Here is a 15,651-nt window from a genome sequence, read left to right as displayed (position 1 = left end):
GGCGCCAGTGTTCCCTTCCTCATGTCTGGGCTGCTGGGTGCCCCAAACCATGCCCTTGCCTCTGAATCTCTCTCCACCGTCACAACCCTAGTGACTCCCGGACCCGCCCGAGCAGTCTACCCGCCTCTGGGCCTGCCTAGCTCATCCTAGCTATGCCCTGCCTTTGAGTCTGCCTAGTTCACCGAGGAGATCCCTCGTCTTGGAACTGGCCCCTGCATTCTGCCACCTGGCCCAGGTGAACAAGTGCCCCTCTGCCTCCTCCATCAGGGCTCCTGGTGATGCTGTCAGCTATCACGATGGCGGTGGGCGGTGTCCAGGCTGCCCGCTTGCTTCACCAGGCGCTGCTGCACAACAAGATGCGCTCGCCACAGTCCTTCTTTGATACGACACCCTCAGGCCGCATCCTCAACCGCTTCTCCAAGGACATCTACGTCATTGATGAGATTCTGGCTCCCACCATCCTCATGCTGCTGAACTCCTTCTACAACTCCATCTCCACCCTTGTGGTCATCGTGGCCAGCACTCCGCTCTTTGCTGTGGTCATCCTGCCTTTGGCTGTCCTCTACCTCTTTGTCCAGGTGTGCCCCGAGTGAGTGGGCATGGCTCAGCGTGAGCATGGCTGTTGTGTGGGCCGGGCTCTCTTGGGGGCCACCAGTGGCAGATATAGGGAGGGCACACCCCCTTCACCTTCACAGCTGGATTTGATTCAGTAAGCACCTTTTTGAAACTCATTTTCCTCACCTATAAAATAGAATCATAGATCCCACCTCATAGAGTTACCAGTAGGATAAAATCAAATCCTTGTAAATTATGACTGGCCCTGGAACTCCTTCCCGCTGGCTATTTTTTAATAAAATATTGTCAACACTTTTATTGTCAACACATTATCCTTCCCTTGTTTTTAGGTATCATCTAAACTTACATGCCATATCATATGATACATATATGATATATGATGCATCTCATATAAACGTACATGTTTTTTAACATAGATGAGTGATAATATTCAGATATAGCTAACTGCAAAAGGCATTTGTGTTGCTGACCCCCTGTCCTGCCATTCGTCAGTTGGTGAAGGTAACCCACAGGTGGCAGAAGTTCAGGCCTGTGTGTGAAGACTGTGACCTGGGCTGGACTCTGTCCTGGGACAGGGACTTTCAGCTGTACATCCTGCATGGCCCTGGCCATCTTGGGGCCCACAGGGTAGAGGCTGGAGGCAGACTGTGGTTTTGTAGGGCTGACACTTAAACAACCGAGGGGTGGAGTGGCTAAGAGGCTCTTTAAGAATACAAAATTATCTTATTTTTGCAGATTTTACAAAATTTTTGATTGTGTGAACACATTGCCAGGCCCCTAAGTGGAGATAGGCATTGTCACTGGCTTGGGAAGCAAAATGAAGTCAGTGCGATAATCCAGGCCTGCAGAGTGAGTGGCCAGGAGCTGAGAGGGAATCGGGAAAGGCTTTGTGGACAAAGCGGCCTGAAAGACTGAGCAGAGCTGACCAGAGAGGAGAGAGTGGGGGTAGTTCATGAAGCCATATCAGGATCCCAAGTCTTGGGTTCTCTTGGGCGAGGGAAGGGAGTGAGGTCTTATGGGGCAGTGGGACTGACAGGGAGGTGGCTCAGATGGGCCCAGAGGACACGCAGGACTGAGCTGGGATTCCAGGGTCCTGACTCTAAGTTCTTTCTGCCACCTCTGTCAGCGCTTCTACGTGGCTACATCACGGCAGCTGAAGCGGCTGGAATCTGTCAGCCGCTCGCCCATTTATTCCCACTTTTCGGAGACGGTGACTGGCTCCAGTGTCATCCGGGCCTACGGCCGCAGCCAGGACTTTGAGACCATCAATGATGCTAAGGTGGACGCCAACCAGAAGAGCTGCTACCCCTACATTGCCTCCAACAGGTCAGAAACCGCTCCGTCAGCCCCTGCTCCTTCCATGAGTTTCCGCCAACGTTGCTGCAGGAGAGACCCTGGTGTTCTGGGTCCAAGCCCCTCCTTTCCCCTAAACAGCCCCCTTCCTGCATCTGCCCCATTTCCTCCCTGCCTGATCTCTACAGGTGGCTGGGGATCCGAGTAGAGTTCGTGGGCAACTGTGTTGTGCTCTTTGCTGCACTCTTCGCTGTGACTGGAAGAAGCAGCCTGAGCCCAGGACTGGTGGGCCTGTCTGTGTCCTATGCCCTACAGGTACACAGAGGGCTCAGCCCCAGAGTAGGGCCACCCCTGGGGCAGAGGCAAGGTTTCATAAGCATCTCCTGAGCACCTCACTCTACCCAAAACGGGGACCAGCCACAGATTTTGATCCCCCAAACCGTGAGCTCCCAGTCAAGCATGGAGAGCCACTCCCACCAGCAGGGGATGATACTTCGGGGCGGATCTTAGTGGAGGAAGGACAAAAGGTAAGAGCTCAGAGGAGGCCTCTACCTGGGAGTGTTGGAGAAATGACCTTGGAGCTTGGCCCCAAGAGACAAATAGGAATTTGCTGTGCCAGAGATCCTGGGGCAGGGACGCCGAAAGCTAGACTACACCTTATTTCACAAGTCTGCGGAGAAAGTACCTGGAGCAGGTAACTAGAGCCTGAGCAGGTCATTCTGATACCAGCTGATATTGTCAAAAGGTTAAACAACGGTAGATGGAATTTTTGTGAAGCAGATCATATCTGCGATGCCTCAGGTGACTCATGTCTTTGAGTTTTGATAAAGGACAATCCAGACAGGTCAGTCTTCTCAAACTATTCAGTGTGCCTATGAATCACCTGGAGATCTTAAACTGTAGATTCTGATACAATAGGCCTGGGGCTCTGGCTTTTGCGTGTCTATCAAGACTTCTTGATTCACGAAATGTGGTCCGAGGACCAGTTGCATCATCTGTGAGCTTGTTAGAAATGTAGATTCTCGAGTCCTGGCACAAACCTACTGAATCAGAAGCTACATTTTAACAAGATTCCCTGGGAAATCATGTTAAAGTTTGAGAAACACTGGGATGGGGGCTGTTGTCACTGCCTGAGGTACAGTTGTGATTAGAGCCCCAGGTGGCATAGCTGTGGGTTTGCCCAGGCCCACCTGGGTCATAGCTGGGATAGGAGCATAATGAAGGAATCTGAACTCCTCCCATAGCCATGTCAGGGGAGCGCAGATTGCCCCACTTATGACCCAGTTCCTCTGGCTAGGTGACGTTGGCTCTGAACTGGATGATACGAACGATATCAGACTTGGAGTCTAATATTGTGGCTGTGGAGAGAGTCAAGGAGTACTCCAAGACGGAAACGGAGGTAGGTGCGGAATCAACCTGGGGCAGGGACAGTTGAGAATGGCTGGTCGGGCTGCTTGATGGCCCACCATCCATCCCTGCATCCCCCAGGCCTGCTCTTTAGGTGGCTCTTCATTCAGCCCTTAATGAGTGTCAACCAGAGGTCTATGTGGGCAGGTGTAGAGGATTCAGAGTTGGACAAGACAATCCCTGACGAGCAGATAACAGCTCCCGCGCTCCAAGCCCTCCTCAGTCACAGTGCTTTGTCCTCCCTGGGACCCCCAGTCCGGTGACCTGCCTCTGTCCCTCGGGCCCGGAGTTCCTCCAGCCTGGATTCTGTGCTCCGCCAGTGCCAACGCTCCCAACTCTCTTGCCCTTCTCTCTCAGTCATCTTCTCTCCAGCTGAGCCCATCTGTCTGCCTTCTACCTGCCGGTGCTTGACTGCTAAAATGTTGCTGGAGAAAAGCATTGATTTTACTTCAAGTTTATAACCACACACCACTGCTGGGTATTCCCATCTTGCTTCTCCAAGAAGCATGTGTTTCCAGTTTCAGGAAGATTTGTTTTGGCCATTCCCTTTCCTTAAGCTCCCACTCCCTGTGCTCAGCCAGCGACCTTGCCTAACAGTTCAGTGAGGAAATAGGTTATGAGATGTGAACTCCCTCAGCCTTCCTGCCTCTAGACTTTCAAACCCGCCTGTGTCCCTTCACCTTTTTCCTCTTTTAACAGGAAATGTCCCTTCTCGTTTCAAAGTCCACTCCCTCTACTTGTTCGCATGGCCATCCGAGGACTTCACTTCCTTAATTACATGCTACATTATCCATCTTGCTCCCTCTGTTGGATGATTCCCATCCACACGCAAAAATATGCACTTGTACCTTCCATTCTAGACTCTCAAACCAACACCCCCTTTCCTGTGTATCCTGTATCCCATTTCTCTGCTCTCCTTTGTCATGAAACTAGCTTTAAAATAGGTGTCTTCCCCTGCCTCAGCACCTGGTAGCCTGTCTGCCTCCTGCAGCCTGGTTTCTGGCCCTTTCACTCCTCTGAATGTACTCAGCAGTGACTTCCTTGGTTCTAGAGGTAAGGACGCTTTGCTGTTCTTCTCTAGTTCAACCTCTTGGCATTATTTGGACAAAATACCCCTCGCTGCTTCTTGAAGGCACTTCATGGTTTCTGTGACCTGAGCTCCTGCCCTGTCAGCCCTCATTGAGCCCCCACCCCGTCTGTTCCTCCCAACCTGGCCTCTCCTGCCCCTGGGGCCCCCGTCTGTCCCTGTCTTCTCCAGGCTTCCCTTATCACCCCCTCCTCCCCCCATTCTCTGGGATCTTCAAATTCTCTCTCTATGCCTCGCATTCCAATTTCCCCTGTCTACATACATGATCCTTTCTCCACAGCCTCAAAAATTCTTCCCCCAATCCAGCTACCCGTTGTTTTGTTACCTCCTCAAGAGAGCAGATTATCTGTACTGGCTGCTTTGTTTTCTGATTGCTGACATTCTGACTCCCCCATTTCAAAACATCCTCCCCTCTGCCTCCCCAAATAACAGCAGAGAGATCCCTTGAAAACATACCAAATCACATTATTCTTCTGTGCATGGCCCTACATCTCATTCAAGATGAAAAAAAAAAAAAAAGAGCCAGTCCTTAAACTGCCCTGCAAAGTCCTACATGGTGGGGTCTTCCACTACCTATCTCTTGCCTCTCACCTTTGTCATTGTGCTCCAGAGCACAGCTGGAGGTATTTGTCCTTGCTGTTTCCTCTGCCTGGTATGCCCTTCCCCCAGATATCTACTTGTCTTGTTCCTTTACTTCCTTCAGGTCTTTATTTAAATATCACCTCCTCCAGGAAGCCTTCCCTGACCACCCTGTACAGAACAGCAACACCAGGCACTTCTCCATACTCATCACCACCTGATATTATATAGACTTACTTATTTGTGAATTGTATGCCTCCCTAGATTAAGATGTAAGCCTCACAGGGACAAGGACTTTGTCTAGTTCACCACTGCTACGCCACTACCTGTCATGGAGTAGCCACTCAGTAATAAAGAATGGTGAAAGAGGGAGTGGGGGCATATGGAAGGGGCTACTTAGGGATCTCGGGCATGAGGGGAGTAGAGGAGGGCAAAGTTCTGTGGGGAATAATGTCACTTGGATAGAGTCATTCATTGAACCACAAGGTTGGGCCACACAAGCGCCAGGGGCTCCCCGCCAGAGTCCCTGGTGGGTGAGGGTGGCAGGGGCCTGGGAAGAGAGGCAGACTGAAGATGGAAGAGGGCTGGGCTGGGAAAGAGACGTCCCCCTGATGCAGAACCTGTCCTCCCCTGGTGACCAGGCCCCCTGGGTGGTGGAAGGCAGCCGCCTGCCAGCAGGCTGGCCACTGAAGGGTGAGGTGGAGTTCCGAAATTATTCCGTGCGCTACCGGCCGGGCCTGGAGCTGGTGTTGAAGGACCTGAGTCTGCGAGTGCATGGTGGCGAGAAGGTGCGTGTGGGGTGGGTTTGTGCCTGGGAAATGTGGGTCTATGGGATGGCAGTTATCCAGCCTAGAGGTCTGCTTAGCCTCCCAGGGGAGTCCTGGAGACAGACCCACCAACGCCCTAGCCTTTGCCTGACAGTTCCCTACCCCCTCCAGGTGGGGATCGTGGGCCGCACTGGGGCTGGCAAATCGTCCATGACTCTCTGCCTGTTCCGCATCCTGGAGGCGGCTGAGGGCGAAATCTACATCGACGGCCTCAATGTGGCCGACATTGGGCTCCACGACCTGCGTTCTAAGCTGACCATCATCCCCCAGGTACCAGCCTAGCTTGGTCTGGCCACACTGACCAGTGACCCTGGGAGCAGGCCCCACGCTTGTCCTGTAGCTTGAGGTTCAAGACCGGGACTTCTTATCTGGGAAGTTGGGGAGCGGGACAGCAGGAGCAGAGCCAGAGCGACCACCTCTCGTAGGTCTGGAAGGGACAGATGTATCCTGCTCAATACCACCCTGTCCTCTGACCTCCTGGACCAACAGAACCAGACTCTTCTATATGACCCACCCCAGAGGTGTTCTCTCCTGCTCTCCTGCTTTCACAGCTCTGAATTACATTTCACTTTTTCTGGCTTCTCTGGAGTATTTTTCTGCCTACTGGACACTTTGGAGTCAGATTAGCGGCTCAAGGTTTCTACTTTAGCAGAGGACTTTGGGTTGGCAAAGCTGAGGTTTATCACGTCCCCACAGGCATTTTTCTATCTCCTTGGCCATCGCCTCCCTCCTTGAGGGTTGGAGACACAGTGGAAATGCTGCCACCTCAATCCCTTTCTTGTTCCCTGGCCTCAGGCCCATGGCTTCCTGTGGGGCCTGAGCCGCCTCCCTCTGAGGACTTGCTTTGTCCCCAGGACCCCATCTTGTTCTCGGGGACCCTGCGCATGAACCTGGATCCCTTTGGCTGTTACTCAGAGGAAGACATGTGGCAAGCTTTGGAGCTGTCCCACCTGCACACATTTGTGAGCTCCCAGCCCGCAGGCCTGGACTTCCAGTGCTCCGAGGGTGGGGAGAATCTCAGGTAAGAGCTGGGAGTGGGTGGGTCAGGAATAGCACTAGAGGATCTAGCATCAAATGGTACCCCGGCCAGCCCTCTCCTGCCCTCCCACTCCCATCTTGTTGTTCAGTCACTAAATCGTGTTGGACTCTTTGCAACCCCATGGACTGCAGCACACAAGGCTTCCGTGTCCTTCACTATCTCCCAGAGTTTGCTCAAATTCATGTCCATTGAGTCGGTGATGCCATCCAACCATCTCATCCTCTGTCACCCCCTTCTCTTCCTGCCCTCAGTCTTTCCCAGCATCAGGGTCTTTTTCCAGAAAGTTGGCTCTTCACTTCAGGTGGCTAAAGTATTGGAGCTTCAGCTTCACCACCAGTCCTTCCAGTGACTACTCAGGGTTGATTTCCTTTAGGATTAACTGGTTTGGTCTCCTTGCTGTCCAAAGGACTCAAGAGTCTTCTCCAGCACCAGGATTCCAAAGTATCAATTCTTTGGCACTCAGCCTTATGTAGGGTCCAACTCTCACATCTGTATATGACTACTGGAAAAACCATAGCTTTGACTACACGGACCTTTGTCAGCAAAGTGATGTGTCTGCTTTTGAATATGCTGTCTAGGTTTGTCATAGCTTTTCTTCCAAAGAACAAGCATCTTTTAATTTCATGGCTGCAGTCACTGTCCACAGTGATTTTGGAGCCCAAGAAAATAAAATCTGCCACTATTTCCATTTTCCCCCCATTTATCTGCCATGAAGTGATGGAACTAGATGCCATGATCTTTATTTTTTGAATGTTGAATTTTAAGCCAGCCTTTTCATTCTCCTCTTTCACCTTCAACAAGAGGCTCTTTAGTTCCTCTTCACTTTATGCCATTAGAGTGGTATCACATGCATATCTGAGGTTGTTGGTATTTCTCCTGGCAACCTTGATTCCAGCATGTGAGTCATGCAGCCCAGCATTTTGCATGATGTACTCTACATATAAATTAAATAAGCAGGGTGACAATATACAGTCTTAACATACTTCTTTCCCAATTTGGAACCAGTCCATTGTTCCATGACCAGTTCTGTTGCTTCTTGTCTTACATACAGGTTTCTCAAGAGACAGGTAAGGTGGTCTGTTATTCCCATCTCTTTCAGAATTTTCCACAGTTTGTTGTGATCCACACAGTTAAAGGCTTTAGCATAGTCAATGAAGCATAAGTAGATTTTTGTTTTAAGTTTCCTTGCATTTTCTATGACCCAACCAATGTTGACAATTTGATCTCTGGTTCCTCTGCCTTTTCTAAATCCAGCTTGCACATCTGGAATTTCTCAGTTCATATACTGTTGAAGCCTAGCTTGAAGGATTTTGAGTATTACCTTGCTAGCATGTGAAATAAGTGCAACTGTACCATAGTTTGAACATTCTTTGGCATTGCCCTTCTTTGGGATTGGAATGAAAACAACTTTTCCAGTCCCGTGGCCACTGCTGAGTTTTCCAAATTTGCTGGCATGTTGAGTGCAGCACTTCCACAGCATCATCTTTTAGGATTTGAAATAGCTCAGCTGGAATTCCATCACCTCCACTAGCTTTATTTGTAGTGATGCTTCCTAAGGCCCACTTGACTTCACACTCCAGGATGTCTGGCTCTAGGTGAGTGAGAAAGAGTGTATCTTTCCCTTTCTCCTTCCCCTTTCACTTCTTTTCTCAGCTATTTGTACGGCCTCCTCAGACAACCACTTTGCCTTTTTTGTGTTTTTTCTTGGGGATGGTTTTGGTCATTGCCTCCTGTACAATGTTACTAACTTCCCTCCATAGTTCTTCAGGCATTCTGTCTACCAGATCTAATCCCTTGACTCTATTTGCCACTTCCACTGTATAATCATAAGGGATTTGATTTAGGTCATATTTGAATGGCCTAGTGATTTGAACTCAGGGGGCACTCTATTGTATTGAGCATATTCTGTGTTCCAGGCTTCTCACTGACTCCTCACACAAGCCCCAGAAAAACTGAGCTAGGGCCAAAGGCACACAGCTGGGAGAAGACATGCCTGGGATTTAAATTAGGTCTGGGAGATTCCAAGGCCCCAATCAGTCTTCTCTTGTGAAGTTGTCAATGCTATGCTTGGCCTGATGAGGGGGTTATGGACTGAACCTGTTGAGAAGACAAGAGGAAACATAGAGAACTTTAGAGAAGTCTTGTATTTTTTCCGAGTTGGATGCAATTTTGTCTCTGGTTTAGAAGGGGGCAAAGTGAGCTCTCTAGGCCTTTCTTTGCTTCCTTATAGTCCCAGATTTTATGTCCCCAGCCACTGGGTCATATATAAGAGAGAGTCAGAGTCACTTCTTACTGAGTCTAAAAGCTTGAGATACGTGTCCCTGTGTTAGCTGTGTGATTTGGGGCAAGTTGCCTAACCTCTCTGTGCCTTCTTTTTCTTAACTCTAAAAGGAGTATGGGATAATAACAGTTCCATTCCTTTTAGCACCATGCCGCCTAATAGCCACATTGAAAGAAGAAACAGATGAAATAAATTTTGGAATTATGAATTTTATAGCCCAATATATCTAAAATATTATCACTTCAACATGTAATTGATATAAAAGCTATTATGGATATTTTGCATTTTTTCATATTAAGTATAAAATCCTGTGTGTATTTTTACACTTACAGCATATCTCAGTTCAGATTTGCCACAATTCAGGTAGTCCACAGTCATATGTGGCTGGTGGCCATCATTTGGACAGGGCGGTTTTATGGGTTTTGTGATGAAATGGAAAGCACTTAGACCGGATACACTCCTGAGAAATTTAGCTCTTCTTATTATTCTACTCAGTCCATACCTACAGACTGGACTCTCTCCAGACAAAACAAAAACTTGTACATTTCAGTTCAGTTCAGTTGCTCAGTTGTGTCCAACTCTTTGCGACCCCATGGACTGCAGCACGCCAGGCCTCCCTGTCCATCACCAATTCCCGGAGTTTACTCAAACTCATGTCCATTGAGTTGGGGATGCCATCCAACCATCTCATCCTCTGTCGTCCCCTTCTCCTCTTGCCCTCAATCTTTCCCAGCATCAGGGTCTTTTCAAATGAGTCAGCTCTTCACATCAGATGGTCAAAGTATTGGAGTTTCAGCTTCAACATCAGTCCTTCCAATGAATGTTCAGGACTGATTTCCTTTAGGATGGACTGGTTGGATCTCCTTGCAGTCCAAGGGACTCTCAAGAGTCTTCTCCAACACTACAGTTCAAAAGCATCAATTCTTTGGCGCTCAGCTTTCTTTATAGTCCAGCTCTCACATCCATACATGAATACTGGAAAAACTTAATAGTGTTCAAGGCACTTTGGCCTCTACTATCTCCTTTAATCTTTACTGCAGTCCTGTGGGCTAGAAATGAGGCTCCAAAGTATAAAATTATTTGCCCAAAGCCACTTAGCTAGCAAGGGGTGGGGCAAGGACTCAGGGAAGTGGGAGTTTTTGCCCCAAGCCTTTCCTTGCTGTATCATAGCCACTGGTGGGATGCCCCTGCCTCCCCAGTCAGCCCTGTAAGAATGAATGTGTCCAGTCCCTGGATCTCACTTACACAACCACGTTGAGGGTGGCTGGCAGACAAGCCTAGGCTACCAGACCCTATGTCCCATAGCAGTTTTTGGCCGATTATCCGATCCCTGCTTGCCATCAGCACCTCTCACCAGATCATGCCCTCCATCCCCACATCAACCAGGACCTGAGACAGAAATCCACTCCCTTCCTCCCTCCCTGAACTTGTAGTCACTTTAAATATAACCTGTATCCTTTGCCAGTCCCACCATAAATCAGCCCTGAGTTCTATCTGGCAGCTCATTCTGCTGCCAAAACCTTCATTAGTTGCGGGAATGGGCTGAAAGAGAGCCTGGTCTTCACTCGGGCTGGAGTGACTCACCCCTTTGGGAAGGGCTGAGGTATTTGTCCTTGGGTGTGGGGGTGCTGTAGCCTCTGTGGTTGGGAACACAGCCTTGCTTTGTTCATTAGCTCTGGCTTCCAAGGCAGGGGTTGAAGGTATGCATTCCACCCCTTCTCCATCTCTCCAGAGACCAGACATGGGGAGCCCCCCAGATCCTCCTCTGCCCTGCCCTTTCTGAGTTCCCACAATAGAGCCCTGATCTGTATTCCCTATGGGGGCAGGAGATGGCTGAATTATCTGATATTAGGCTCAGCAAAATAGCATGATGTATGCCAATACCAGGAGTAGTCATTTAAGTGTGTTATGACTTTAAGGTGTAAATGACTAACTGAAACAGAGAAACATGGTGACACTAGCTAAAGAGTGAGAATAGGGAAGAAAGCACAGAAGGAGGAAGCCGGGGGTGCCAGAGATGGACTGGGGATTTCACAACGTTAAGTACTGGCTCTACCTCAAGGCCCCTCATTATCCCAGTGGTGTCCAGACCTCAACTCTGTTCCAGGAGTACTGGGCTAAGGCAGATATGGGAGAGGTTAGACAGAGAGCCAGCCCTAGGCTAATGAAAAGGAGTGGAGGCAGAAACAGCTTGGGGAGTAAAGCCTGGGGGGCAGGTCAGGGGCACCCAGCTGGAGACTTCCTTGCTTTCCCTATTCCCAGTGTGGGCCAGCGGCAGCTCGTGTGCCTGGCCAGAGCCCTGCTTCGCAAGAGTCGAATCCTGGTTTTAGATGAGGCCACAGCCGCCATAGACCTGGAGACTGATGACCTCATCCAGGCCACCATCCGTACCCAGTTTGAGACCTGCACGGTGCTGACCATCGCACACAGGCTGAACACCATCATGGACTACACCAGGTAGGGTGCTGGAACCCAAGCAGGGAGGGGCCTGGTTGGGTCTCCCGGGCCATGGCGAAGGGACAGGCAGATTATCTGGATATGGGAGCCTTATGAGATTATCTACAGTATGAAAGGGGGATAACTGCATGGGTTACCTGGGCACTGGGTGCACAGTGATGGTTTCTGGGACACAAGGGACACTTTGGAGGTACCAAAATGTTGGGAATGGGCATGCTGGGGCTCCTGAGGCTCGGTTCACTCCCCCACCCAGCCCTAATGCTGAGATGAGGGGACCGGATCCTTCATGCCAAATCCTGTCACTTCCTGAGCATCTTGCCCATGGCTTCACTTGCTCCTCATTCCCACCCTGTGGGCATATAGACCAGGAAGCCACCAAGGAAAGGTATACGATGCTTGGGTCCCTGCCTTGGGAAGCCAGACACACCATCATGTAGAATAGATGCTTTGTTGTGGGAAAGCAGAGGGCTGAGTTCCAAGCCTGGCTCAGCTGCTGTCTGACCTTGGGCAATTTGCACAACCTTCACGAGGTGAGGTGGTTGTAAGTAATCAATGAAATAAAGTTTTAAAAGTGCAGGTGATCCTAGAATATGTTCATGTCCTCCCTAATCCCTTGTTGTAATTCTCCCTAGAACCAGCTTCTCAAAGAATTAGGGAAGAAGCCTTGCTCTTGGTATCTTACAGCTTCCTTGGGGAGTCAGCTCATTCAGCCAGAAGGAAAAAATGTGACCTATTCTCTCATCGTGCCTAATGTCAAGGTGTAGCACTGGAGGACAGGTTAGGGGTGGGGGGACTCAGAAGCCTGATGGAAGTGAGGCGGCACTGGACTGCCAGGCTAGCTCCCTTGGAGACACAGGAGCTCAGTGAGGAAAAGCCAGGAGCCTGGAAATCTACGCTGAGGTAGTATGGTGGGAGTCCCTCGACAAGGTTTCATTCACAAAACAAACAACTGCAGGGTGTGGAGAGAAACACACGGACAGGGCAATGGGCAGACCTTGTTCCTCTCTCGAAAGTGTTCCCACACAGGTCCCAGGGGCTCGGAAACCAAGCTGAAAATGCCTGATGCTACTGTCTGTTCCATCTCCACCATGTCCCCACTCTCCAACTCCTATCCAAGACCCACTGGGAGAAGGGTGGGTAGGAAGGCTTGAGCCCTGGGTCCACACAAGGGAAAGGGCCAGACCGACAGGATCTCTTCCCAGGCCTAACTGAAAATGGTTTTCACCAGCAGCCCTGAGGGGCAAAAACTCAAATTGACCTTGGGGGTTGGGAGTTCAGTCATTTGAGTGGATCAGGCAGAAATTAATGAAATAATCACGCTACTGAACGTGTAATTAGAGCCTGCAGGAAGGAAGCAAGGGTCCACATGTGTAGGCAGAGGAGCCAATCCATACAGGCAGCGAAGGAGCCAAGGGCCTGGGCTTAGAATTATGCTCCCGCCTCACCCTGGGAGCCAGCTTGTCGGCCCTGCCCTAAGTGCACCCTGTGTTTAGTTGGCAAGAGATTCTAAGCCCAGGCCCAGGCTTGAATTCTCGTCCTTTAGGGCATCAGCCAAGCCCTAAAGGATGAGTAAAAGTTGGGTAGCAAGGAGATGTGATAGGGAGGGAGCTGGAAATTTTAGGAAAAGGCTGTAGCACATGCAAAGGCCCGGAGGTTAGAGGGCACCTGAGCAGAAAGGGAGAATAACCAAGAGGAGGGGAAGAAAGACAGGCCTTGCTCTGCTGCACTTTGGCCACGGGAGAGCATCTAGTCCTTACCCCAAGAGCAAAGGGAAGCCACTGAAGTGAGGTGGGCAGTCTTCCAGACTCCAGTTCAGGCAGTGGCTAGACGGTGATGTTCACAGACACACCTCTTCCCAAGGGGCTCTTCCAGGAGCCCCACAGGTGGGTAAACGAGTGCATGCAGTCCAGGCCCTCCTCCTGGGGAGCATCTCCTAGGACTGGGGGGGAGCCCTTTCTGCTCCCACCGCACCCTGGGAGCCAGCTTGTCAGCTCTGCACTAGGTGCACCCTGTGTTTAGTTGGCAAGAGCTTCTAAGCCAAGGCCCAGGCTTGACTATGTATGTGTGGGCGGCGGGGCGGGGGGGGGATCCACCCATCAGCAGCAGCCAGGTTTGTAGCCAGATTCCAGCGTCAGGTCTCACTGCAGCCGTTCCCCGCCGTGTGCCTTTGTGAGTTGGCACAAAGCTGATGGATGCATACAGGCCCGTGGCTCCCTGTGCACAGTCCTGTGACCCTGGTGAGGGGAAGGGCTCATTAAGGAAGGTTTTCAGAGCCCTGACTAGCAGAGATGAATAGAGATGTGTTTAATCCCGGAAACTGCCTCATCTGCCAGAACAGCAAATGGAGTGGCTAAAATAACCAGTCTTGCAAGTGTGCACATGTGGCATGGTGCTTGTGTTGGGTGGGTTGACTGAAGTGGAAGGGTTGGCATGCCACTGAGGGGTCTGAGCTGTACTCAGAAGGGCAGGGTTGGACCATGAAGCCAGCTCTGGGCTGATGGAGACCTGACCAGTCCTTTTCTTTGGCTAGGGTCCTGGTCCTGGACAAAGGGACGATAGCTGAATTTGATTCTCCAACCAACCTCATTGCAGCCAGAGGCATCTTCTATGGGATGGCCAGAGATGCTGGACTTGCCTAAAATATACTCCTGGTCTTTCTTCCTGGACATTCTTAGTTTTCATCTCGAATGGAAAGGACACCAAATACGTCTACAGAATGGATGTGATGGCAAACGTTGGGAACATGTTAGGATTTTGTCCCTGCCAGGTGCCTTGTAGGATAACCATGCTAAATGCTTCGGGGGGGGGAAGAGAGGGCCCAAAGGTGAGTGACATGCCCAAGGTCATTGCTAATATGAGGCAGAGCCCAGACTAGTCCCTGAGTCTCCTGATTCCCAATGTTGCGTTATTTCCACACTGTTACTTATAATCATTTCAAGGGATGACCTCCCTACCCCCATGATTTTTTGTATTTTCTAATCTGAAGTGTTTTTGGCTTTGTTTTCAAATAAAGCTTTCTCCTCTTCGAACAGAAGACTGCCAGGTCAGGCCATCCCTAGGAGCTGAGTCCAGTACTCATTAAAAATGGAGCACTGATGAAATAAAGCTACGTGTTAACAATACATACACTCCAGTGTAGCCTTTCTCTCTGTTCACAAGGTCTAGGGGCTAGGGCCTTTAGAGGAGGTGGAAAGGAAGGAGGGAGACACAGAGGTAGCCTTTATACACATCTACATGGCTGGAATTATCTGAAAACTTCAGACCCAAGAGCTCTTGGCTGGAAATACTGTCTTCACGGCCAAAACTCACTGGGTAATTGCCAGCAGTTCCTGTTCTGCTGTGCAGAGGCTGTAAAAAAAGGTGAGAAATAAAGCCCCTGATATCTGACCTGCGGCCTCTTGAGAAAGCTGCTGTGAACACCTCCACATTTATGTCATCCCTTAGACCACTAGGCCTGCTTCTCCAGGGGATGAGAAGTGCGTGGCACTTCATTTCCTTGCTCCTTTAGCATTCTGGTCCAGACAGGTCCCCAGAACCCACGAGGTCTCCAAGTCGTTCATCTTTCTCACTCTGGCTGAAGCTGACTGAGGGAGCACAGAGCAGCCGAGGGCCTACCCCCTGTTGTGAACGTCCCAGGCTGGTAAACAAGACGAGGGGGTAACTTGCTTTTTTGAACAAGCCAATGAAATGTGTATTTTTCTGCAGGTCAGAATTTACCTGGCACACGGCCTTCCAGTTTTCCGGTCTCCTCTTTCATTTCTTCAACCTTTATTCTTGGTATAATGTGACTGGTTATGGATGATGTTTTTTTTCCCCTCCATCCTAAATGGTTTGCAGTAGGTGTGGCGATGGCTCCTTTAATCTGATTTTTCTATATGTGTTGGGCCAGCCTGTGCTGCAGGACTATTTGTTAAAGGTTAATCACATTTTTGGGGCTGGCCGTTTCTGCCCAGGATGTTTATGAGTATACAGAGGAAGACTTCCATCCTTGTGATAAAGCAAGTATAAAAGCACCAAGGCCCAAATTATTCTGCTTCTCCTTGGAGCTAAGAAAAGGTCTTTGCTATGCTTCCTGATTTATCAGGCCAATTTGGCATGACGTATG

General features: G+C 50.0%; 1 protein-coding gene across 1 annotated transcript in view; it reads left to right on the top strand.

Annotated features, from left to right (window-relative positions):
- Nucleotides 1-14,674, top strand: part of ABCC3 (ATP binding cassette subfamily C member 3) — a 49,385-nt gene extending 34,711 nt beyond the window's left edge. The window contains exons 23-31 of the mRNA XM_055407558.2: nt 268-578; nt 1,703-1,902; nt 2,058-2,184; nt 3,167-3,268; nt 5,584-5,730; nt 5,881-6,039; nt 6,624-6,790; nt 11,352-11,546; nt 14,077-14,674. Coding sequence (XP_055263533.2) covers nt 268-578; nt 1,703-1,902; nt 2,058-2,184; nt 3,167-3,268; nt 5,584-5,730; nt 5,881-6,039; nt 6,624-6,790; nt 11,352-11,546; nt 14,077-14,185 — 1,517 coding nt within the window. The 3' untranslated portion in view covers nt 14,186-14,674. The remainder of the gene's footprint in view (nt 1-267; nt 579-1,702; nt 1,903-2,057; nt 2,185-3,166; nt 3,269-5,583; nt 5,731-5,880; nt 6,040-6,623; nt 6,791-11,351; nt 11,547-14,076) is intronic.
- The last annotated feature ends 977 nt before the right edge of the window (nt 14,675-15,651 follow it).

Source organism: Moschus berezovskii, chromosome 20 (assembly GCF_049115385.1).
Source record: "Moschus berezovskii isolate FMDL1 chromosome 20, NW_MosBer_1.0, whole genome shotgun sequence".
NCBI lineage: Eukaryota > Metazoa > Chordata > Mammalia > Artiodactyla > Moschidae > Moschus > Moschus berezovskii.
Note: the sequence above shows the minus strand (reverse complement) of the source record. Positions and strands in the feature narration are given on the sequence as shown.